This window comes from Ranitomeya imitator, chromosome 10 (assembly GCF_032444005.1).
Source record: "Ranitomeya imitator isolate aRanImi1 chromosome 10, aRanImi1.pri, whole genome shotgun sequence".
In the NCBI taxonomy this organism is placed as follows: domain Eukaryota; kingdom Metazoa; phylum Chordata; class Amphibia; order Anura; family Dendrobatidae; genus Ranitomeya; species Ranitomeya imitator.
Genome location: NC_091291.1, coordinates 67,817,485 through 67,844,345, shown reverse-complemented (window position 1 = coordinate 67,844,345; position 26,861 = coordinate 67,817,485). Strand labels below are relative to the sequence as shown.

At 45.7% G+C, this 26,861-nt stretch overlaps 1 protein-coding gene across 3 annotated transcripts in view; it reads left to right on the top strand.

Annotated features, from left to right (window-relative positions):
• The window catches only part of LIG1 (DNA ligase 1), a 389,895-nt gene that overhangs the window by 24,942 nt on the left and 338,092 nt on the right, over nucleotides 1-26,861 (top strand). For all 3 annotated transcript variants that reach the window (XM_069741985.1, XM_069741988.1, XM_069741987.1), the window contains exon 2: nucleotides 11,475-11,529. In XM_069741985.1, coding sequence (XP_069598086.1) covers nucleotides 11,513-11,529 — 17 coding nt within the window. In that variant the 5' untranslated portion in view covers nucleotides 11,475-11,512. The remainder of the gene's footprint in view (nucleotides 1-11,474; nucleotides 11,530-26,861) is intronic.

Sequence of the window (26,861 nt, the reverse complement as noted above, 5' to 3'; positions counted from 1 at the left end):
AATACCATATGAGAAAAGAAGTGATAAAGGAATTGATATTAAAAGGTTAATTTTATTACATAAATAAATAGTTTTACATAGAGACAATAAAATATAATCTGGGAGGGAGGGGGGTAAAAACCACCGGACTACAACGGGAGATAGCACAGGCACAAGGAAACTCCTGAGGTAAATAAATACAAGCAGCCCTCAACAATGCTGTGTAACAATGAGGGTTGTGCAAGTAAAAAACACTTAACGGCACAATCTTATTTGTACATGCACGTATGCAGGATAATCTATATACATAATTGTTTGAGGGTCACTTCCGTCTGTCTGTCTGTCCTTCTGTCACGGTTATTAATTCGCTGATTGGTCTCGGCAGCTGCCTGTCATGGCTGCCGCGACCAATCAGCGACGGCCACAGTCCAATTAGTCCCTCCCCTACTCCCCTGCACTCACTGCCCGGCGCCCGCTACGTAATCCCCTCCACTCACCGCTCACACAGGGTTAATGGCAGCGGTAACATCCCGCGGTGTAATGCACTCCGTTACAACTGCTATTAACCCTGTGCGTTCCAAACTATTTACTATTGATGCTGCCTATGCAGCATCAATAGTAAAAATGTCATGTTAAAAATAATTTTTTTAAAAAAACCTGCTATACTCACCCTCCGCCACCTTTCTCGCTCCAATCCACGCTCCCGGGACCGCACCATTGCAAGCGGCAGCTTCAGCTCCCGTCCCAGGCCTGGTGTTCGACAAGGATCTGCCGTGACGTCACGGTCATGTGACGTCATCATAGGTCCTGCTCACACCAGCCCTGGGACGGGACCGCAAGCTGCCGCTTGCAATGGAGCGATCCAGGGAGCGTGGAGAGGAGCGAGAAAGGCGGCGGATGGTGAGTATAGCAGGACTTCAACGGGCTATAGGTGAGTATATGTTCATTTTATTTTTTTTTAAGTCTCTATACTACGTGGCTCTGTGTTGGGCAATATACTACGTGGCTCTGCTATATACTATGTGGCTGGGCAATATACCGTACTACGTGGGCTGTGCTATATACTATGTGGCTGGGCAATATGTGACTGGGCAATATACTACGTGGCGCTGGGCAATATGCTACGTGGTGCTGGGCAATATACTACGTGGCGCTGGGCAATATACTACGTGGCGCTGGGCAATATACTACGTGGCGCTGGGCAATATACTACGTGGCGCTGGGCAATATACTACGTGGCGCTGGGCAATATACTACGTGGACATGCATATTCTAGAATACCCGATGCGTTAGAATCGGGCCACCATCTAGTCTATATACATAATTGTCTAAGGGTCACTTCCGTCTGTCTGTCTGTCCTTCTGTCACGGTTATTCGTTCTACGCCCCAATTGAAGAAGCTAGTGCAAAACGGCGCTCGTCAGGCATGGGAGCCTAGCATTGGCACTCCACATCAGGCACGGCCTTTCCTTTTTGACCTACATCAGCACTACAGGTAATTAACCCCATGTTGTTAAGCTGTTCCTTTCTTATTGGCATCTCTGGGTGCACATAGTGTATTCACTTACCAGCTCATTAACAACCTCGGTTGGGGCAGCACGGTGGTGCAGTGGTTAGCACTACAGCCTTGCAGCGCTGGGGTCCTGGGTTCTAATCCCACCCAGGACAACATCTGCAAAGAGTTTGTGTGTTCTCTCCGTGTTTGCGTGGGTTTCCTCCGGGCACTCCGGCTTCCTCCCACATTCCAAAGACATACTGATAGGAATTCAAGATTGTGAGCCCAATCGGGGACAGTGATGATAATGTGTGCAAACTGTAAAGCGCTGCGGAATATGTTAGCGCTATATAAAAATAAAGATTATTATTATTATTATTATTATCTTCTGGATTCTTTGACCCATTTTTTTGTCTTTACCTCTAGGAACCTTTTTGCTTTGGGATATATTAATAATTATCCTGCATACGTGCATATACAAATAAGACTGTGCTATTAAGTGTTTTTTTATTCCTGTATCACTTCTTTTCTCATATGGTATTCCATATCTGAACATGTATCTATCAGCAAATTAACTGAAAGGAAAAGAAGATATCAAAGCAGACTAAGGTGTCACCAGCTATGTTAGGACAATGGTCACTAAACCAGTCAATATTTCAGAAGATAGTAGCACTATGTGATGTGCCTTAAACCTTTTTCTTCCATGACCAACGGGAAGAAACACCAACCATAGTGGAACCTGAAACTGAGCTACCAGCCTAGACCTGTTCACCAACTGTATGAACCTCACTATCCATGGCTGGTCAGCAATTTCTTTCTCTGTCCCCGATGACGGCACCACGGAGAGGGGATCCGCCCATCAAGGACAGGAAACCTACAGATAAAAAGGCGGTACCTCTCTCCCACATCAGTTGGTTTCATGTCCTTGATGGGGAACCTACAGTCGACGGAAGGATCATACCTGAGGATCGTCGTGGGATGCCTGGCCAGACTGATCCAAGCAGCGGGGGTTCCCTGCTTCGGCTGGCACGGTATCCTGAGGCGCCACCACTGGGGTCAGCGGACCCTTAGGGTGTGCAGGGAGAGGTGGCAGAGAAGATGACACACGGTGGAGAAGGCTGTCGCACTTCGGCTGACGTCAGAGCAGGGTGCTGGGGCATAAGGTCACAACAAGCAACATTCTGATTTCCTGGATCTCTGGCAGGAGAGAAAATCATTGACAGCAATGCAGCATTCCTGATGGGACGCCGGTTCCCTTCATGATGGGCTCTCGGCGTTACCATTCCCCCTGTTTTTTAGCAGGTATGGAGCCAGCACAGGTAAGTGCATGGTGGAATGTTCTTTTGGTGGTCTCATGCCTTTGTGCCAAAGCTGTGCCTAGAGCAGTGTTCCCGAAGTTCGGTCCTCAAGAGCCACCAACAGGTCATGTTTTCAGGATTTCCTTAGTGTTGCCCAGGTGAGAATTCCATCATCTAGACAGGCAACAATTCCATCACCTGGGCCATACTAAGGAAATCCTGAAAACACGACCTGTTGGTGGCTCTTGGGGACTGGAGTTGGGTAACACTGGCCTAGAGCCTCATGTGTTAGGTATGTTTTCACATATACACAGCTAGGCCTTGGACCTCTAGGTTATAATAAGGCCATATGTCCAGGCTATATCTCATGATTTGACTTAATTTATGCTACGTTCATATTTGCATTGTTGGGCGCAGCGTCGTCGACGGATACCGACGCTTGCGTCATGCGCCCCTATTTTTAACATGGGGGGCGCATGGACATGGAGATGGGAGGCGGGAGAGGATGCACAAACTTTATTTTTAAGGGGGAAAAAAAAAAGATTATTCATTCCTTCTCTCCAGCGAACGCTGCTGGGAAGAAGTAATGAATTCTGGCTTCAGCACCACACGCGGGGGGGGGGGTGGACAGCGCTTACAGTAGCGCTCTCCTGCACGGCACACGGACAGCATCCGTGTGCGGTACGTGTTTTACACGGACCCATTGACTTTAATGGGTCCGTGTGATCCGTGCGCTCCCACAAACACTGACATGTCTCCGTGTTTTTTAAACGGGCACATGGTCCGTGAAAACACGCTGGCATGTGCAGAGACACATTGATTTTAATGTGTCTACGTGAGTCAGTGTCTCCGGTACGTGAGGAAACTGTCACTTCACGTACCAGAGCCACTGACGTGTGAAACCGGCCTCAGAGTGGAGGCTTATCCGTATCTCTGAGAAATTTCTCTTTTGCTTGTAACTGTGGGCCTGTTTAGCATCTTCAAGCATGGCTGTAGCTCTATGTATTATATTGCGTGCCTCTGTGTATATCATATTGCATCATAGTGCCTCTATGCATTATATTGCATGCCACTGTACATCGTATTGCATCATAGTGCCTCTATGCGTTATTTTGCGTGTCTCCGTGCATCGTATTGCATCATAGTGCCTCTATGCGATATCTTGCGTGTCTCCGTGCATCATGGTGCCTCTATGCATTATATTGCGTGCCTCTGTGCATCATATTGCATCATAGTGCCTCTGTGCATCATATTGCAGCATAGTGCCTCTATGAATTATATTGCGTGCTGCTGTACATCATATTGCATCATAATACCTCTATGCATTATATTGAGTGCATCGTATTGCATCATAGTGCCTCTGCATCGTATTGAGTGCCTCTGTGCGTTGTATTGCATTATAGTGCCTCTAGGCAATCATATTGAGTGCCTCTGCGTCATATTGCAGCATAGTGCATCTATGCATCATACTCAGTGCCGCTATGCGTCATATTGCATCATAATGCCTCTGCTTCATATTGCATCATTGTGCCTCTATGCATCATTGTGCCTCTATGCATCATATTGAGTGCCTCTGCATCATGTTGCATCATAATGCCTTTATGCATCATATTGAGTGCCTCTGCATCATGTTGCATCATAGTGCCTCTATGCATCATATTGAGTGCCTCTGTGTATCATATTGCATCATAGTGCCTCTGCATCGTTGTATTATAGTGCTTCATATTGCATCATGGTGCCTCTGTGCATCATATGGAGTCATAGTGCCTCTGCATCATATTGCATCATCGTGCTTCACAGTGCCTCTATGCATCGTATTGCATCATTGTGCTTTTTTGCTTCATATTGCATCAGTGCTTCATAGCGCCCCTATGCATCAAAATGTGTGCTTACGTGCAATCTTATTGCATCATAGTGCTTCAGTGCCCCTGTGCCTCGGGGTATCATTAGTGTGTCATAGTGCCTCTGTGCTTCATAGTACTTCGGGCTTGGTGACTTTTTCGCCTCTTGCTGTGGGCCTCTGGGTTAGACCTTCTGACTTGTGCGTGGTTGCACATCGTATTGTTCGCCAACCACTTCACATTTTTGTCTTGGGCCCCAACTCTGGCTTATAGAGTCCTAGTGGTTTTGTACCCAGATCCAACTTCTGTTGCTTCATTCTTTACAACAGGGCTTAGCCAAACAAACAGCTATGCTTGAATTGGCTTAGTAAATTAGCAGTTCTTCCGTTTGGAACAGATCTCTCAAGTGAGCTTCTACCTTGAGTGCTAAAGGCAGATCTCCTTCTTAATTAGTTTTAAAAGGTGACATGTTTTTTTTTTTTTTTTGGTTCAGCCTATAAAAGGACATGCTACTGTCCTGGGCGCAGAAAATACCACAAGGTGGAAGGAAAGAATCCTTCCTGACTCCACATACGGCAATCAGGCTAGTTTCCGTGATCAACATCCGGTAGACAGATTCTCGTCCCATAAGTTTATTGTATTATGGTTACCAGGGACGGCATCTCTGCCTTTGGTACCTTGTGGCAAATCCGGAGCACTGTCAGGTGGCAGAGGTTTACATACTCTCTTCTCTTAGGGCTCGTAAGACAAAGGAAACTGTATCCAGGACTCTTATAGTTGAGAACCCATAGTTCCACTGCCTCACAGTAGATAATCTACCTCTGTGGTGGGAAGAAACCTGCTTTTTTTCTAGCCATAGAATATGGTTACTCCCTCCATGGCGGTCTGGGTGTATAAATATCACTGACAAGATTGCCTTTTAGGATATGTATGTGTGTAATATCAGTAAAATAGGAGTGATGATCCACGTTTCAATTTCAGCACTTCTAATGAGAAGCGCAACTCTAGTAATTGCAGGAGATATTACCTGCCGGATGGTGTATTCCATAGTTTCAATAATATCCAACCCTTACTTGGGGTTTAGACATCTAAGGATTCGCAATAGACGTGATCTCCTGGATGAGTAATGTGTGTACATCCCAATGCTCTGCCATTATCCATGTACTAACTGTTATTGGTTTGATCTTTCTGCAGTCCAGGACCTGAGGCTAGTGTGCACGCGCGGTGTGAGCGCGCCCCTATGACACAAGCAGACGCTTCGGTGCATGACTGGGTAATCCAGTCTGAACAGGCACGCGTCGCTTCTCCAAGTCCCCTCCTCGTGGAAATATGGTGCAGGTTTTCGGGGGCCAGTACTCTGAGCCCTAATATGTGGCAATGGTCAAAAGTGTGGTCACGCAGACTTCACTGGTGCAACTCCTCAGAATATTAACCATAATATTGATTGTCAATGTTTCCAGGACTAGAGAAGACCATATAGGAACCACCAAACTGCACGGGGGAAACCTGGAGGAACTTCTTTTCAGGTTCCAAGTTAGAAGAGGGAGTTTCCAATAACAGCCGTCTTAAGAGTTTCTGTACAAGGGGTTGGAATAGGGGCTAGCCATTAATTCTTGAAACGTTCAAGTCTTGGCTTTAGGGGCCCTTTACAATTACGACCCAGCTGGGAATCGGGGGATATCCCGGTTCATCAAAGCGTTGGCCAGGTCTAGACCCATCCCCTCTCGGTTTACTCCTCCTTGGGATTTAAACTTGGATCTTACAGCCCTATCCAGACCTCCATTTGAACCCCTGTCAGAGGCTTCTCTGGGAATCTGTCCCTTAAAACAGGGGTCCCCAACTCCAGTCCTCAAGGCCCACCAACATGTCATGTTTTCAGGATTTCCTTAGTCTTGCCCAGGTAATAATTGCATCACCTGTGCAATGCAAAGGAAATCCTGAAAACATGACCTGTTGGTGGGCCTTGAGGACTGGAGTTGGGGACCCCTTCCTTAAAACATCACTTTATGTAGCTCTCATAAGAGCTCGTAGGGTCAGTGACATTCAGGCATTGTCAAGCCAGCCCTCGCTTCACACAAAGCTTAGAGGATAGGGTTATTCTTAAGATTGGCCCAGCCTAACTTCCAAAAGTGGCATCACGGTTTGTCATATCTCAGGAGATCTCCCTCTGTTTTTTGTGCCAATCTCAAAGATAGTGAAGAGAAAGTCTTACAGACACTAGACGTGGGGAAATGCCTAATCCAGTACCTAGCGGCCACACGAGAGCGTAGGAAGCATAGGTCTCTTTGTGTGCTTTCAGAGTCCTCGAGAGGGGCGAAAAAGCTTCTAATGGCACGCCGGCAAGATGGATAAGGGACGCCATCACCCTGGCTTACTCTTATGAAGCGACCATCCCAGAGAAAAATTAAGAGCCCATTCATCAACAGAGGTGGCAGCCTCCTGGGCAGAAAAAGCCGGGGCCTTAATAGAACAGATATGTAAAATTGCTACGCGATCTTCCCCCTCTACGTTCTTTAATCCCTATCGGCTGAATCTAGCCTCTTCTTCACACCTTAACTTTGGGAGTATGATTCTGCAAGCGGTGATCCCTCCCTAATGTACAATCTCTGGAAATTTCTCCATGGTGCCGTCATGGGGGACAGAGAAAAATATGGTTACTTACCGATAACGGTATTTCTCTGAGCCCATGATGGCACCTGTACATTCCCTCCCTTCACGTGTGGGTGTGCACACTAGTTAAAATTATGCTAGTTCTTATGAAAATTGTCACGCGATATCTGTTAAAACTTTGCGTAATGTCAGAAAAAATAAAAAATAATAAATATATATATATATATATATATATATATATATATATATATATATATAATATCTACCTACCTAAGTTCACATCATGCACTGTAAACAACTGATGCGGGAGAGAAGTACCGCCTTTTTATCTGTAGGTTTCCTGTCCTTGATGGGCGGATCCCCTCTCCGTGGTGCCGTCATGGGCTCAGAGAAATACCGTTATCGGTAAGTAGCTATATTTTTTAATCAAAGAGGATGCCCAATGCGGAGATTTGTACCTTAAGGGTATTAATGGACAGACCCAACTCCAGTCCCTTAAGTAAGAATTTTAAGATCTTGGCCCATGGCATGGGGTTACTCACAAATTGATTTCTCTGAGAAAATTATATGTATATATATATATAATTTTCTCAGAGAAATCAATTTGTAAGTAACCCCATGCCATGGGCCAAGATCTTGGAATTCTTACTGAAGGGACTGGAGTTGGGTCTGTCCATTAATACCCTTAAGGTACAAATCTCCGCATTGGGCGTCCTGTTAGATTAAAAGAAATTGCTGTCTACCCATGGATAGTGAGGCTCATACAGTTGGTGAGCACGTCTACGCTGGTAGCTCAGTTTCAGGTTCCACTATGGAACCTTTAAACTAGTCTTAGGCGACCTAACTAAATCCCCAATTGAGCAGAGGTACAACCTAAAATTTTGACCTATAAAACTATTCTACTGGTGGCCCTAACCTCAACTAGAAGGATAGAGCCTGTAATTCTCCTATCAGTTAACTAACTATGAACAAATATTCTCCCTGATTGTGGTTATTAGACCGGATCCAGCTCTTCTCCCTAAAGTGTCCTCTTCATCTCATAGGACCCAAGAAATCGTTTGGCCTTCTTTATGTAATAACTCTAGAAATGAGAAGGAGGCTATATTCCATTCCCTAGTTTTCAGAAGGTATTTAATATAAAACTTGGAAAACACATCTTTGTGGTGGAAATCAAGGTCTCTCTTTGTTTCAACCCTGAAAAAGAACAAACGCCAGGTGGCATGTAAAAAGGGCCATTGCTAGATGTGTTAGGGTATGTGTCCACGTTCAGGATTGCATCAGGATTTGGTCAGGATTTTATGCAGGTAAAATCCTGACCAAATCTGCACCTGAGGTCACTGGCAGGTCACCTGCATTGTCCTTGCGTTGTTTCTGCAATGTAAGGACATGCTGCGTTCTTAAAAGACGCGCCGCATGTCCGTTTCCGCAGGTATGCCGCATGCGTCTTTTAATGCATAGTGGAGACGGGATTTCATGAAATCCCCCCCCCCCCCCCCCCACTATGCTGTAACATCTGGACGCTGTGGCTCAACACAGCGTCAAACACGCTGCGTTTCCTGAACATGGAAACATACCCTTAGGGTAAGTTCACACTGGGCTTTTGCTGCTTTTTCATGGTAATTTTCAGCTGATTTTTACAGTACCAGCAAAGCCTATGAAATTTCAGAAATCTCTCGCGCACACACTTTTTTTTGTTATCAGGAATTTGTGCTTTGCAGCCTTTTTTTTTTTTTTTTTTTTTGGTAAACAAAGAGCATGTCACTACTTTCAGTAATTTTGCAGTGTTTTTTACCCATTGACTTGAATGGATTGCGAAAAAACACTGCAAATACGCAGGTTGACTTTTTTTGCAGCTGATTTGCTACAGAAAAATCAAGGATGTGACCACAGTCAGCTCCGCTACATCTAGATGGCAGGTTGCATGATGCATCCATATAGCTTTTCATCCAGCAGAGCGGACCCATACCCCATTCACTTGAATGGGGAGTCCGACAATACAGTTTTGACAGGCTGTCATATGCATGGCAGTAAGGCAAATACCGCTTCTGATCGGTGGGGAAACCATCCCCAGCCGTCAGAGAGCCGCAGTTTCCACGCTGTCGAAAGACAGCGTGAACACTCAGCTGTGATCGAAGGCATAAAGTTTACCTACGGTCACTGGTGTCAGCTGATGGGACTACAGCTCCCATCATCAGATACCTGCTGCCGCTAATAACAGTGAGAGCAGGAACAGATAATGGGAGTATTTGTCAGCCGCTCCTGCGCTGTAAATAAAAAAAAAATAAAAAAAAAAGCCTTTGTGGGGTCCTCCTGTGGTATTCTCAGGCTGGTAAGGGGCCATGGATGTTGCCCCCAGCCTAAAGATAGCAACCTGCAGCCACCCAGAAAGGGCACTAATTCTGGCACTGAGCCTCGCTCTTCCCACTTGCCCTGTAGTGGTGGCAAGTGGGGTTCATATTTGTGGAGATGTCACCTTTCTAATGTCAGGTGACATCAAGCCCACAGGTTAGTAATGGAGATGTCTATCAGACACCTCTCCATTACTAATCCTATAGTTACATGGTAAATAAAGACACGGCCACAATAATCACACAGACGTCTTTATTGAATCTAAATTTACCATACATGCTGAACACCTAATCCCCAATGCCCTCGTCTCCTGCAAACAATCAAAAAATAATAAACGAACATATAATACTATCCTGTCCGACTTAGTCCATTTAATACCATGTGTTCCACGGCGATCTCATGTGTAGAACAGTACTGGTCTACCCGGCCTCTGGCGATACGCACACATTGTGTGCCCACGCACACATTCTCCTCACACACACGCACACATTCTCCGCCCATGCACAGACACACGTACAGATTCTCCGCCCTCGCACACACATGTGCACACTACGCACATTCTCCGCCCCTTCACAGACACGCGCGCACATTCTCCGCCCCTTCACAGACACGCGCGCACATTCTCCGCCCCTTCACAGACACGCGCGCACATTCTCCGCCCCTTCACAGACACGCGCGCACATTCTCCGCCCCTTCACAGACACGCGCGCACATTCTCCGCCCCTTCACAGACACGCGCGCACATTCTCCGCCCCTTCACAGACACGCGCGCACATTCTCCGCCCCTTCACAGACACGCGCGCACATTCTCCGCCCCTTCACAGACACGCGCGCACATTCTCCGACCCTTCACAGACACGCGCGCACATTCTCCGCCCCTTCACAGACACGCGCGCACATTCTCCGCCCCTTCACAGACACGCGCGCACATTTTCCGCCCCTTCACAGACACGCACGTGCACATTCTCCGCCCACGCACAGAGACGCACGCGCACATTATCCGCCCACGCACAGAGACACGCACATTCTCTGCCCATGCACAGAGACACACGCACACATTCTCCGCCCACGCACAGAGACACACGCACATTCGCTGCCCATGCACTCTTCCTCTTTCTGACATCCGTTCCCTTTGACAAATCACAGCGTTTTTGGCAGCAGATACGCAGCAAATAGGCAAACCTTTTTAAACCTGCGTTTTTCCAGCAGATTTGACTGACTCAATTGAAGTCAATGAGTCAAAATTGCTGCAGAAACCCAAAATGAATTGACATGCTGCAGAAAATAGCTCTGCAAATACGGAAGGAAATTTACTGATCATGTGCACAACACTTCAGGATTGTCGTTGAATTACCTTGCTTTAATATTCCTTTGCGTTTTTGGAGCATTTACGCACGTAAAAAAAAGCTGCGAAAGTGCATCAAAAACGCATCGTGTGCACAAGCTCATTGAGATGGCCGTATTACTCGCACGTCGCATTCCTCGGACTGGCCATCGGCTCTCCTGACCTCAGCGTGACAGTATGTATTTCTATGCAGCTGTCACACTTGCGTCAGGAGAGCTGACGCCCAGTCCGTGGATAGCAATGCAATTCTACTGCAAGTAATACAGCTTTGCGATGCAGTCCTCCCGCGAGTAATACGGCTGTATTACTACGCCCTGTTATCTTTGTGTAACTACAGGGATAACTGTCTCCAGAACAGACCACCGATTTCTGAATGTAATATGAGATCTTTTAGCTTTTCAGTTCTACTTCTCACCAGAGCTGTCACTCGAGGAGGAGAGCCTGGCCTGCCAGAAACAAGGAAGTGAGGAAGCTAAAATGAATACATTTCTTCTAAGCTGCTCAAAGACAACTTGAGAATACCCCTTTAATAAAAATAAATATATATTTTCTTTTCAGGATTTTGGAATTCTGGAGTGTTCATCTTTGGCTTAAGGATGCAGCGCAGTATAAAGTAAGTTTAAAAAAAAAAAAATATTGATACAAGCTTAAATAACTCTGCAGTTTTGCAATGTGTATAATAATTGCAATTATTACCTAGGAAAGCTTGTTTCTCGACTGTTGGCCTTTCTAAAGAGACTAACTCTTACCAGATGAACAAAGAAAATAAATGTTCATAAGACATTTTAGAGATTGCTCAAATATCAACGTTCTCGGCAGCACTTAGTCCTGTGTAAACAGAACTGTAAAGGACAATGATATTCTGTGCACACAGAATAATTGTTTGGATCATTGGGGCTGTTGGCCTAACACTTTGAATGAACTTTTATAACTCATTAAATGCCGAGTATTTTGCTAATATCTCTGTACTTTAGAGGAGGCAAAATAAAAAAAACAACAAACATTTAATAATTCCGCTCTGCAGCCATTATTACATTGTGTTCAATTCAACATGAAAAAATTGTTGAAAGGTCCTCTGTTAAGGTTATCCTGGTCAAATTCCCTCATTGTGTGACCATCTGAGACATCTAAGTGATCATTACAGAGGTTGTTTTAACATGATGAATGGGTAAAATTGCAATGTGCTTGTAAAATCAAGCAACTTATCAGTTTATTAAAAATCTTCTGTTTGAGAAAGGGAGGGGTTTTCTACAGTTTGCTGGTCATTGATAAGGCCACCGCTGCGGTAGTCTGGCAGAGATGGCCGGTTTCCTAGGCAAGGGATGCATTTCTCTTTGCCTTAGGCCTCTTTGATAGTAACATAGTAAAATAGTTCATAATGCCAAAAAAATACATTTGTCCCTCCAGTTCAGCCTATATTCCGTCAGAATAAATCCCCAGATCTACGTCCTAAAGAACTGTAAGATAAATATTGTTCTGCTCCAGGAAGACATCCAGGCCTCTCTTGAACCCCTCGACTGAGTTCGCCATCACCACCACCTCAGGCAAGCAATTCCAGATTCTCACTGCCCTAACAGTAAAGAATCCTCTTCCATGTTGGTGGAAAAACCTTCTCTCCTCCACACGCAGAGAATGCCCCCTTGTGCCCGTCGCCTTCCTTGGTATAAACAGATCCTCGGAGAGATATTTGTATTGTCCCCTTATCGATCTACTTTATAATTGTCTACGGGTCACTTCCGTCTGTCTGTCTGTCTCGGAAATCCCAAGTCGCTGATTGGTCGCGGCAAAACAAGCATGACCAATCAGCGACGGGTATAGTCCGGCGGCAAAATGGCCACTCCTTTCTCCCCGCAGTCAGTGCCCGCTCCATAATCCCCTCCAGTCAGCGCTCACACAGGGTTAATGGCAGCGTTAACGGACCGCGTTATGCCGCGGTGTAACGCACTCCGTTAATGCTGCTATTAACCCTGTGTGACCAACTTTTTACTATTGATGCTGCCTATGCAGTATCAATAGTAAAAAGATCTAATGTTAAAAATAATAATAATAATAAAAATTCATTGTATACTCACCTTCTGTCGGCCCCTGGATACAGCCCAGGCATTCCCCGCTCCTTGCGATGCTCGGGTCCATGCATTGCGGTCTCGCCTATGCAGCATCAATGTTAAAAAGATATAATGTTAAAGATAATAAAAAAAAAATAAAAAATCGTGATATTCTCACCTTCCATCGCCTCCGCAGCAGCTTTTCCTGCAGCTCGCGATGCTTCGGTCCCACCGCTTCGCTGATTGGTCGCAACCAATCAGCGACATTGGCGCGGGATTTAAATCACGCTTCGCTGATTGCTCGCGCCCAGCTGGCGCGACTAATCAGCGAAGTGTGATTTAAATCCCACGCCATTTTGCGGCTGGACTGCGCCTGTCGCTGATTGGCACGGGATTTAAACACCGCTTCACTGATTGGTCGCGGCCAGCCGGGCACAACCAATCGGCGACAGGCGCAGTCCGGCCGTGAATTGGCGCAGGATTTGAACCTGACCTTGGTCCAGTCTATAGGTTACCTCTTCATAAAAACTGATTAAATTGGTTTGATAGGAGCGATTCCTCATAAACCCATGCTGATATGGAGTTAAACAGTTATTCTCATTGAGATAATCCAGAAAAACATCCCTCAGAAACCCTTCAAATATTTTACCAACAATAGAGGTTAGACTTACTGGCCTATAATTTCCAGGTTCACTTTTAGAGGCCTTTTTGATTATTGGTACCATATTTGCTATGCGCCAGTCCTGTGAAACAGACCCTGTCACTTGAGTCAATAAATATAAGAAATAATGGTTTATCTATTACATTACTTAATTCTCTTAGTACTCGTGGGTGTATGCCATCCGGACCCGGAGATTTAGCTATTTCAATCTTATTTAGCCGATTTTGCCTTCTTGGGTTAGATTGGTGATCCTTAATATAGGGTTTTCTTTGTCTCTTGGCATTTCACCTAGCATTTTATTTTCCACTGTGGAAAAGGTGTTTCCTCGTCATCTATAACCATTCTTTCCTCACAATTTTTTTAAGGGGCCTACACTTTCACTTAAGATTCTTTTACTATTGATATAGTTGAAGAACAGTTTGGAATTAGTTTTACTCTCCTTAGCAATGTGCTTCTGTTTCCTTTTTGGCAGCTTTAATTCGTTTTTTTAGATGATGTATTTTTCTCCCTATAGTTTTTTAGAGCTTCAATGGTGCCATCCTGCTTAAAGGGACACTGTCACCTGAATTTGGAGGGAACAATCTTTAGCCATGGAGGCGGGGTTTTTGGGTGTTTGCACAAGGTGCAATCTTGCCTTGCGCAGGCGTGTACTACGGAGGACAGAGAATGAACTTCAATCCAATATTGCAGCCAGCGGGTAAGGAAAGGGTGAATCAAACACCCAAAAACCCCGCCTCCATGGCTAAAGATTGTTCCCTCCAAATTCAGGTGACAGTGTCCCTTTAAATGCTTTCTTTTTACTGTTAATTGCCCCTCTTACGTCTTTGTTTAGCCACACTGGGATTTTCCTATTTCTTGTCCTTTTATTCCCACAAGGTATAAACCACTTAGGCTACTTTCACACTAGCGTTTTCTGCAATCCGTCACAATACGTTGTTTTGCAGAAAAAAGTGCTTGCAGGATTCGTTTTTTCCCCATAGACTTGTATTGACGACGCATTGCGACGGATTGCCACATGTCGCATCCGTCGTGCGACGGATGCGTCGTGCTTTGGCGGACCGTCGGGAGCAATAAACGCTGCATGTAACGTTTTTTGCTTCTGACGGACCGCTTTTTCCGACCGCGCATGCGCGGCCGGAACTCCGCCCCCACCTCCCCGCACCTCACAATGGGGCAGCGGATGCGCCGGAGAAATGCATCCGCTGCCTCCGTTGTGCAGTGCGTTAAACGCTAGCGTCGGAATCTCTGCCCGACGCATTGCGACGGGGAGATTCCGACGCTAGTGTGAAAGTAGCCTTACAGTGCCTATTTAGGATGTTCTTAACCCCTTAATGACAGCCAATACGTCTTTTAACTGACCTGAGATATAAGAGAGTAGCGTGCCCATACAGGTGACAATCCAACAGCTGTTGGTTGTACACTATAGCTGACAACTTGCTGCATCAGCCATGATCAGTGTTTGCACCGTCCATATCTGTTTAACCCCTTAGATGCTGCTGTCAATAGTGACTTCATCAATATAAATGGTTAAGAGTGTGGGGGCTTCCTCTTTATCCCAATTGGTGCTCTTGGATCATGATTGTGTGGTCCTGATGTTTGCAATGGCAATTCATGACCAAATAGCGACCTTAGAGTCTGCCTGCTGTTGTAATCTGTTCAGAAGTTAGCGGCATTTAGGTGGTAAAAATACACATTTTCATTTCTGTCATGCCACTTTGCATTAATTCCTGAAAAGCACCTGAAGGGTTAATAAACTACCTGACAGCAGTTTTCAATATGTCAGGGGTGCCGTTTCTAAAATGGTATCACTTTTGGGGGTTTCCCAATATATGGGACCCCTAAAGTCACTTCAAACATGGATTAGTTCATAAAAAATACATTTTGCAAATTTCCTTGAAAAAATGAAAAATTACTGCTACACTTTTAAACCTCCTAAAATGCTAACAAAATAAAAGAACATTTTATAAATGGTGCTGATGTAAAGCCGACATGAGGGAAATGTTATCTATTAATGTCTTTCTGTGGTATGACTATCTGGATTAAAGGGATAATCATTCAAAGTTTGAAAATTTCTCATTTTGTAACATTTTTCTCAAATTTCTGATATTTTTTTATAAATAAACACAAAACATATCAACCTAAATTTACCATTATCAAAAAGTATAATGTGTCATAAAAAAACAATCTTAAAATCACTGGGATTTGTTGAAGCGTTACAGAGTTTTTACCACATAAATTGACACTGGTCAGATTTCAAAAATTTGGCTCTGTCACTAAGGGGTTAAACATTTTCGATTTATTATCTGTTTTCTTATTTCTGAGGCTATTGTCCCAGTCTACCAGATTTAGGGCATCTCTAAGCTGGTCAAACGTTGCCTTCCTAAAGTTCAGTGTTTTTGTGACTCCCTGACAAGTCTCCCTAGTGAAAGACAGGTGAAACTGTACAATATTGTGGTCGCTATTTCTTAGATGCCCGACCACCTGCAGACTTGTTATTCTGTCAGGTCTATTAGATAGTATTAGGTCTAAAAATGCTGCTCCTATGGTTGGATTCTGTACCAAATTGTTAACAAATGTTTCTTGGTTATTAGCAGAAACCTGTTGCCTTTGTGTTTCACAGGTCTCTGTTTCCCAGTTAATATCAGGGTAGTTAAAGTCCCCCATAACAAAGACCTCATTATGGGTTGCAGCTTAATCTATCTGCCTTAGCTTGATTTCTGTTATGTTTGGGGGTTTGGATCAGACACCAATGAGAATTTTGTTACTATTTTTCCTCCATGTATTTCGACCCATATGGACTCGACATCCTCATCAGACGTCTGTGTTTGTTTGTGTACCCAATATTTGATCCACTTGTCATCAGTGTTTTGGATCAGAGTTACATCAGTATTTGGTCTGTGTCCTTTTTTACCAGTAGTGTTTCCTAAGTAATTTTCATGTAAGATAAATATAAAACTTCCCTATCCAATAGAATGTTATTCTCAGACAATGCATGGATTCCGCATTGATGCCCTCTATGCGCTTTCTGCTTTTCACAGATCCCTAGACTTGTATTAGTATTTCTTTATCGCTTCTTTGGGGGACACAGGTAACAATGGGTGTATGCTCCTTGGTATCCCACGCTTCCTCCCCCGAGTTGGCCCTGGGGTCCGAATCGGAGTCCCAGTCATTTTCTGACCCTGACACGGACCAGACTTCAAATCTTCAGGATTTGGTCGACAGCCTTATATGGGCCGTTAATCAGACCCCCACAGGACAGTTCTCATTCAAAAAGGCAAAATGCCCTTCCCGGATGTTTTCTAACCACAAGAAGTTTAAAGGAATCTTTACAAAACATAGGGAACACTTGAAGTTCTTCCCGAGTAGAAAACAATTGGATACCCTATATCCTTTAGTCCGGACATTATTAATAAATTGGATAGAGTTTCCGACGGTGGATTCCCCGGTCTCTTGCCTATCCGCCAAGACTGTTCTCTCCCTGTCTGATGGTTCCTCTATCAAGCACTTAACTGACAGTCAGAAGCCAAATCAGCCTTTGAGGCTTCTGTCTTGCCTTTGCTGCCACGTGGGTAGCCAAGTCAGTCGGAGGGATCTTTACCACAGGCTAAAAGATAGAATGTTCTTGTCCCGCCCTCCAGTGGTACCAGCTCAGGTTCCAGGGTTCTTTCAAGCCATCTCCTCTGGGTAGGAGACATCGTGCCTGTTCCATTTCAAGAATGCTTTTCTGGTTTTCAATCCAACCTCTTTATTGTTCCAAATGAGGATTGTTCCCTCTGTCCGATTCTGCATCTAAAACATCTAAACAGTCTAGTGTGTCTCCTTCATGTCAGGATGGAATCCTGTCGCTTTGTAATCGCCTCTATGAAACACGACTAGTTTCTCTGCTCCATGGACATTCAGGATGCTTTCCTTCACATTCCGTTTGTGTACCACATCAGAGATTTCTGATTCACGAGAAAAACTATCCGTTCACAGCTCTGCCTTACGGTATAGTGTGTACGAAGGTGGTGGCAACGGTCATGGTCATTCTTCGATCCAATGAGATAGGGATAATTACTATCTGGGTAATCTCCTGATCAAGGGCCTGTGTTTCAGAGACTGTTTTTAGAGACTTCAGATGACCATGGACACCCTTGCCCGTCTGGGCTGGATAGTCAGCACAACAACATTTTCCCAGACTCCAGCTCAAAGCCTAGAATTTCTAGTCTTGTTGTTTGATAGCGCTCACGCCAGAGTCCTCGTTTCAGTGGAAAAATATCTTGGCTCTGTCTGGAGATTCGTTCGCTAAGACACTCATCCCCCACATTCCCCTTGTCTCTGCATGAGTACTGGGAAGATGATTGCCGCCATGGAAGTTGTGCCCAGTTCCTTACCCGTCCCCTCCATCTGGCTATAGACTAGGAGTATGTGTTCTGTCTCTGAAAATCACAGATAAGACATGTACTTGAAACGCGGACATCTGATTGAGGCTTTATAAGTTGGGCTCTGTAGCTTGCCGGGTGGGTGACTCCAGTGCCTCTGCTCTCCTTGAATGCTGTCAGGCAAGACTGCTTCTGCTAACAGCATTGGAGAGAACTGGTGATCTTCAGAGTTGCTTCCCCCATCCTCCTTCAACAAGAAGGTTGTTGGGAACTCTGTGCTTCTAAAGTAATAGATATAACAGAAAACCTTTAATGACTGAGCCAGATTTTACAATTCTGACTGTCACTTTGAGGTTATAACTCTGGAATGGCTTTAACCCCTTAACGACCGCCGATACGCCTTTTAACGGCAGCAGTTAAGGGTACTTAAACCACAGCGCCGTTAATTAACGGCGCTGTGGAAAAAGTAAATAGCGCCCCCCAGAGTCCGATTTTCTCCGGGGTCTTGGCTGCCGGGGGTAGCCAAGACCCCAGAGATCATGATTCGGGTCGGTTTTTACCGACCCAGCTTTTGCGATCGCCGGTAATTAACCGTTTACCGGCGATCGCAAAAAAAAACAAACGCGATTTCCCTTTTAATTTCTCTATCCTCCGATGTGATCGCACATCAGAGGACAGAGAAAAGGGGTCCCAGATAGCCCCCCAATACTCACCTGTCTCCCCCGGTGCTCCTCGTGGCTCCCGATGGGCGCCGCCATCTTTTTCCGGCAAAAAAATGGCGGGCACATGCACAGTGCGCCCGCCGGCCGGCACCCGGAGGATCTTTGGGGTCTCGGCTGCCGGGGGTAGCAGAGACCCCAAAGAACATGATCGGGGTCGGTAATTAACTGTTTACCGGCGACCGCAAAAAAAAAAAGCGATGTGTAATTCTCTGTCGTCTGATGTGATCGCACATCAGAGGACAGAGAAAAAGGGGGATTCGGGGACCCTATCATACTTACCGGTGTCCCTGGGTCCTCCTGCTTCTTCTCCTGGCCGCCGGCGTCTTCTTTGGGAAACAAAATGGCGGGCGCATGCGCAGTGCGCCCGCCATCTGTCGCCATCTGCCGGCCGGCAGGAGAAAGCAGTTGGGGCTAAAATTAGGGTTAGGGTTGGGGCTAAACTTAGGGTTAGGGTTGGGGTTAAATTTAGGGTTGGAGCTAAATTTAGGGTTAGGGCTAAACTTAGGGTTGGGGCTAAATTTAGGGTTAGGGTTGGGGCTAAATTTAGGGTTAGGGTTGGGGCTAAAGTTAGGGTTGGGGCTAAAGTTAGGGTTAGGGTTGGGGCTAAATTTAGGGTTAGGGTTGGGGCTAAATTTAGGGTTACGGTTGGGGCTAAATATAGGGTTAGGGTTGGGGCTAAATTTAGGGTTAGGCTTCTTTCACACTTACGTCGGCATGGGGCCGTCGCAATGCGTTGGCCCGACATACCGACGCACGTTGTGAAAATTGTGCACAACGTGGGCAGCGGATGTAGTTTTTCAACGCATCCGCTGCCCAATCTATGTCCTGGGGAGGAGGGGGCGGAGTTACGGCCACGCATGCGCGGTCGGAAATGGCAGACGCAACATACAAAAAATGTTACATTGAACGTTTTTTTGTGCCGACGGTCCGCCAAAACACAACTGATCCAGTGCACGACGGACGCGACGTGTGGCCATCCGCTGCGATCCGTCGGCAATACAAGTCTATGGGGAAAAAAAAGCATCCTGCAGGCACATGCCAAACGACGCAAGTGTGAAAGTGGCCTTAGGGTTAGGGCTAAAGTTAGAGCAAGTTTTAGGGTTGGAGCTAAAGTTAGGGTTAGGGTTGGGGCTAAATTTAGGGTTAGGGCTAGGGTTGGGGCTAAAGTTAGGGTTAGAGTTGGGATTCCAGCCAATTCTACATTGAAAAAGTAAAACGGCACTTCTTATCTTCCAAGCTCTGCGGTGCGCTCAAACAGTGGTTTACCTCCACATATTGGGTATCGACGTACTCAGGAAAAATTGCACAACAACTTTTGTGGTATAATTTCTCCTGTTACCCTTGTGAAAATAAAAATGTGGGGGCAAAAAGATCATTTTTGTAGAAACAATGCAATTTTTTAATTTTCACGGCTCTAAGTTATAAACTTCTGTGAAGCACATGGGGGATCAAAGTGCTCACCACACATCTAGATAAGTTCCTGAAGGGGTCTAGTTTTTAAAATGGTGTCACTTGTGGGGAGTTTCCACTGTTTAGGCACATCAGGGGCTCTCTAAACGTGACATGGCGTCCGATCTCAATTCCAGCCAATTCTGCAGTGAAAAAGTCAAACGGTGCTCCTTCACTTCCAAGTTGTGTGGTTTACCCCCACATATGGGGTTTTGGCGTGTTCAGGAGAAATTGCATAACAAAAAAGTTAAATGTTCATTTTTTCCTTCCACATTGTTTCAGTTCCTGTGAAGCACGTAAAGGGTTAATAAACTTCTTGAATGTGGTTTTGAGCACCTTGAGGGGTGCAGTTTTTAGAATGGTGTCACACTTGGGTATTTTCTATCATATAGACCCCTCAAAATGACTTCAAATGTGATGTGGTCCCTAAAAAAAATATGGTGTTGTAAACTTTTAACCCTTATAACTCCCTAACAAAACAAAAATTTTGTTTCCAAAATTGTGCTGATGTAAAGTAGACATGTGGGAAATGTTATTTATTAACTATTTTTCGTGACATATCTCTGATTTAAGGGCATAAAAATACAAAGTTTGAAAATTGCAAAATTTTAAAAAATTTCGCCATATTTCCGTTTTTTTCATAAATAATCGCAAGTAATATCGAAGAAATGTTACCACTAACATGAAGTACAATATGTCATGAAAAAAACAATCTCAGAATCAGCGGGATCCGTTGAAGCGTTCCAGAGTTATAACCTCATAAAGTGACAGTGGTCAGAATTGTAAAAATTGGCTCGGTCATTAAGTACCAAATTGGCGCTGTCACTAAGGGGTTAATGGATCCCACTGATTCTGATATTTTTTTTCGTGACACATGGTACTTCATGATGGTGATAAAATTTCTTCAATATGACTTGTTTTTGTGAGAAAAAAATAAAAATTTTCAAACTTTTGATTTTTATGCCCTAATTCAGAGCGTTTTCTTGCAGAAAATAGTTAATAAATCACAATTATCACCTCTCTAATGTACATCAGCATAATTTCTCTTTCCCCCATGACGGCACCACGGAGAGAGGGATCCGCCCTCAGTGACAGGAAACCTACAGGTGAAAAAGGCGGTACCTCTCCCACATCAGTTTGGTTTCCTGTCCCTAACGGGGAACCTACAGCAGAAGGGTTCTGGAAGCAGTGGTCCTCCCCTAATGTACATTCTATGAAATTCTCTCCGTGGTGCCGTCATGGGGGAAAGAGAAAATCGTAGTTACTTACTGATAACGGTATTTCTCTGATCTCATGACGGCACCCGTACATTCCCTCCCTTCACGTGTGGGTGTGCACACTAGGATTAGTTATTAATATTTAGTCACTCGGTGCCTCTACTAAGCTTAAAATTAAAAGATTTTGTTAAGTTTAACCGTTTAAGTTACAGCTGAAGTGCTGTTAAGGCTCTGTAAACCAACTGATGTGGGAGAGAGGTACCGCCTCTTTCACCTGTGGGTTTCCTATCCCTGAGGGTGGATCCCTCTCTCCGTGGTGCCATCATGGGATCAGAGAAATACCGTTATTGGTAAGTAACTACGATTTTGTGAAACATTTTTTTTTCTCTTAGAAAGTTATTTCGGTTGAAAGTTGACCAGCGATTTCTCTAATTTTTAAAGCAAAATTTACAAAACCATTTTTTTTACAGACCACATCTAGTGATGAGCGAGCACTAAAATGCTCAGGTGCTCGTTGCTCGGGTCGAGCAAATTGGAATACTTGGGTACTAGGCCAGAACAACGAGCCCAATGTAAAGGCCCCGTCACACACAGTGACGCTGCAGCGATACCGACAACGATCCGGATCGCTGCAGCGTCGCTGTTTGGTCGCTGGAGAGCTGTCACACAGACCGCTCTCCAGCGACCAACGATCCCGAGGTCCCTGGTAACCAGGGTAAACATCGGGTTACTAAGCGCAGGGCCGCGCTTAGTAACCCGATGTTTACCCTGGTTACCATCGTTAAAGTAAAAAAAAACAAACGCTACATACTTACCTATCGCTGTCTGTCCTCGGCGCTCTGCTTCTCTGGTCTGGCTGTGAGCACAGCGGCCGGAAAGCAGAGCGGTGACGTCACCGCTCTGCTTTCCGGCTGACCGGCGCTCACAGACAGACCAGAGAAGCAGAGCGCCGAGGACAGACAGCGATAGGTAAGTATGTAGCGTTTGTTTTTTTACTTTTAGGATGGTAACCAGGGTAAACATCGGGTTACTAAGCGCGGCCCTGCGCTTAGTTACCCGATGTTTACCCTGGTTACCAGCGAAGACCTCGCTGAATCGGCGTCACACACGCCGATTCAGCGATGTCAGCGGGACCTCAACGATCAAAAAATGGCCCAGGCCATTCCGACACGACCAGCGATCTCACAGCAGGGGCCTGATCGCTGGTACGTGTCACATATAGCGAGATCGCTACTGAGATCGCTGTTGCGTCACAAAACTTGTGACTCAGCAGCGATCTCGCTAGCGATCTCGCTATGTGTGACGGGGCCTTTAGGCTAGTTTCACACTAGCGTTTTGAGGAGCTGCGGAGGGCTGCGGACTTCCTCCGTGAAGCCCTGCCCTCGGCCGCACCTCCGCCGCTAGCTCCACCTACTTTTGCATGCGGCCTGCGTATCTAATGTTAAAGGGACTCTGTCACCTGAATTAGGCGGGACTGGTTTTGGGTCATATGGGCGTAGTGTTCGGGTGTTTGATTCACCCTTTCCTTACCCGCTGGCTGCATGCTGGCTGCAATATTGGATTGAAGTTCATTCTCTGTCCTCCATAGTAAACGCCTGCGCAAAGTGCAGGCGTGTACTACGGAGGACAGAGAATGAACTTCAATCCAATATTGCAGCCAGCATGCAGCCAGCGGGTAAGGAAAGGGTGAATCAAACACCTGAAAACTCCGCCCATATGACCCAAAACCAGTCCCGCCAAATTCAGGTGACAGGTTCCCTTTAACATTAGATACGCAGGTCGTGCAGCTGTATGCGGATGCTTCCGCATGCGTCGTTTTGACGATGTGGAGAAATCAAAAATTGATACAAGCTGCGTCCTACGCTGTTCGCCGCATCGTCAAAACGACGCATGCGGAAGCATCTGCATATAGCACCACGACCTGCATACCTAATGTTAAAGATAGGTACGCAGGCCGCATGCAGAAGTAGGTGGAGCTAGCGGCGGAGGTGCAGCCGAGGACGGGGCTTCACGGAGGAAGTCCGCAGCCCTCTGCAGCTCCTCAAAACGCGAATGTGAAACCGGCCTAAGTCTATGGGAAACCCAAGTATTTTTACCGCTATTCCCCCAAGGGTCCTTTTAAGGTCCAAAAACGTCTGAAAATGATGGAAACACTGCTCATATGACACAGGAACTTCATGGGGATCTCCCCTGGAAGCATTTTTGACTCCTAGGTCCAGCTGTAAGCAATATTGTCAGAGTTTCACGCCATTTTTACAGGTGCACCAAAAAACATACAGAAACTAAACCAAAATAGATTTAGCTGGGAAATATGTTAAGGTACATACTTTCCATGGTAATGATTTGTATATAAGGCAAAATAATTAACCCCAGACCAAAATGTTCCTCCACCACTAGGGCTATGTTCACACGCAGTGTTTATGCTTTTTTCAACTTTAACATTGCTTTCAACCAATACAAATGCATTCAGTGGGAAATGTCATTATAACTTTTAACAACCCTAGCTGGCCATGTGGTGTGTGACAGATAAGGAGACACATCTTATTTCATTTATGAAGGAGGGACTCTTAGTCACAAAGCCTATTTTTAGAGGGGCATCAGGCGGGATTAATATTCTTAAAGGGCTGTTATAAAACAGTGGGTCTCCTATGCTGTTATTGCCTATGAAGTGAGTGGCTCTGCTGCCAAGAATTTCGATGCACCCCAATACTCCTTTCATGAGAGGTACAGGAGGGCTTTCTGAAAAAAATGTTGCATTGAATGCAAGGCCTGCCCTGCTATCAAGTTATATGAACCCCAAGAATCCTTTTAACCCAGGTACTGGATGGCCACAGAAAAACCCACTTCACATTCTGCAGTTGGTCCTGCCATACCGTTTTTTTTATGCATTGAATGCAAGGGCTGCCTTGACAAAAAATTTGTACGAACCCCAATCCCCTCCCTTGGAAGAAACACGGAGGAGGTCCTCCTAAAAAAAAAATAAATAAAAAAATTGTCCCATTACAAAGGAGCGGGTCTCCTAGACTCGTAGTGCCCATACACTAAGTGCATGGGCCGACAAACATTTCCCCATGGTGGGTACATTTAAAAAAAATATATTTTATGAGGATAATAGATACCCTTGCCAAAAAATTGACTGGCGGCTGTAGCAGCATAGATCACGTTCCCCCTGGTGTTCTAGTGGCGGAGAAGGATGAGACGTGGAGCAAGGCCTCATTAAAAAAACTAGGCCCAATTTAAAGGAGCTTGTCTCCTAGACTCGTATTGCTACACGAAGTGTATGGGCTGACAAACATTTTCCCCTGGGGGAGTAACATTTTTTTTGGTTTAAAATTAGTAACGGGCATCATAAAAACACCGTTGCACCAAAATTTAGTGACTTTTTGCATCACGGAATATGTTCACCCTGGCGTTCTATTGTTTGTGGATAAGGAGGAGGATAACACCAAATAGACCAAATCAGGAAGCGTATACCCATGTGTGGTTGTGAAGAGGTGCATGAGAATACACTTCCACAAAAAAGACAATGTATTAGAGGTTATGTTTTGCTGTTTTCACTTTGTGTACAAAAATCTTGCCCAATCCAGCCCTTGTTCATTTTTATAAGAGTCAGCATTTTCAGTTGACATGCGGATGCGCTTATCAGTTATAATTCCACTAGCGGTACTAAAAACCCGCTCTGACAATGCTAGTAGCAGGGCAGGCCAGGACCTCCATGGCATAGAGAGCCAGTTCATGCCAGGTGTCCAGCTTGGATACCCAATAATTAAAAGGCACAGAGGAATCACGGAGGACATTTGTACTATCAGCAAGGTACTCCCTCAGCATCTTCCCAAACATTGCACTTCTTGTGACAGCACCCGTTGCCTGTGTGCCGGTGCGATGGGATGGTCTGAGAAAACTGTCCCAGAACTTTACCATTGTTCCCCTGCCTGTGCTGGATTGTACTTCTGTCTCTCTCGCTTGTACTTCTTGGTTGTACAACAAACTCTGATGCCTGCTGCCAGCGTTCTCAGATGGGATTTTTTTTAGTAATTCCGCTACAAGGATTCTCTAGTACTGCACTATTTTAGTACACCTGTCTGCCTCTGTCACACATGACCATACCTGGCTGTATGTTCAGTGGTGTCAATCAAAAATCTGACTGCTCTTTTAGCGCTGTTTACAAATATTCAGCATTGTGCGGTTTGTCACCTAAGCAGATTAGCTTCAGCACAGCCTGTTGCCGCTTGGCTTGAGGCAGCGCTTCCAGCTTCTGACTGACGTGCTTATTTCAGAGATGGAGGCTGAAGAGGAGGAGTAGGTGCAGGAGCTGTAGACTATATGGGCAACCCTGTTTGACGTACGGCCCGCAATCCTCAGTGTCGGGAGGATGTGTTCCATCCCAAGGTCCGACTGGGTTCCGGCTTCCACTATGTTAACCCAATGTGCTTTCAGTGAGATTTACCGTCCCTGCCCACAAGCACTTGTCCACGTGTCCGTGGTTAGGTGGACTTTCCCAGAAATGGCATTGTTGAGGGCACGGGTAATGTAGTGGGACATGTGCTGGTGTAATGCCGATTACGGCACACCAGGAGAGTGTCGACTGGGGACACAGAGTGCCTTGGGACGGCCGCCGCCATTAGGTTGCGGAAAGCTTCCGTCTCAGAGCCTAAAACATTTCGAGCTCAAGGAGACGAGAAATGTGAGAATTTAGTACTGTCACGTGTGGGGCGCTGGCTGCGTATTTCCGCTTGCGTTCCAATGACTGGGGTATAGACAACTGAAGGCTGCGCTGGGACAAGGACGTGGACGGGCTTGATGATGGTGCTGGTTGACTGGGCAACAACAGGTGCAGGGCACGAGGCATCTTCGCATGCACCATGGACTTGGGGATTGGCCTCTACGCAAAACGGTGAAAGAAGCAGTGATGTCACCTGCAGACAGTGTTCATGGAGCCTGTGGGTCGGGCCACAGTCGGGTGCTTTGCTGCCATGTGCCTGATCATGCTGGTGGTGGTCAGGCTGTTGGTTTTGCTACCCCGGCTGTTGGTTTTGCTACCCCTGCTGATGCGGGCATGGCAGGTGCTGCAAATAGCCTATTTGGGGTTATCGTCAATCTTAAAAAAAAAAAAATAACCAGACTCTGGAAGATCTAACAGTTGGAATGGCAACTTCCGTCATGTTGGTGGTACGGGGAACGGATGCACTCCTTCTGTGTGTGGCCACCACACTGTTTCCTGCCTGTTGGGGTGCTATGCCTCCTTCCACATGTGTGCTGCTGTCCTCGCTCTGCATGTCCCCCTGCCAGGTTGGGTCAGTTACTATAAACATAAGGATGAATGACCTCGGGGAGATCAAAACATCCTGGCTATCTATTGCTTGCGTTGAGAAACACGTGATGGTTTCTCCGCGGTGTTGGATGTTTTGATCTCCCCGAGGTCATTCATCCTTATGTTTATAGTCCTTTTACTAGGCAGTGCTCCTAATAGCCAGTTTCCTACTCCACACT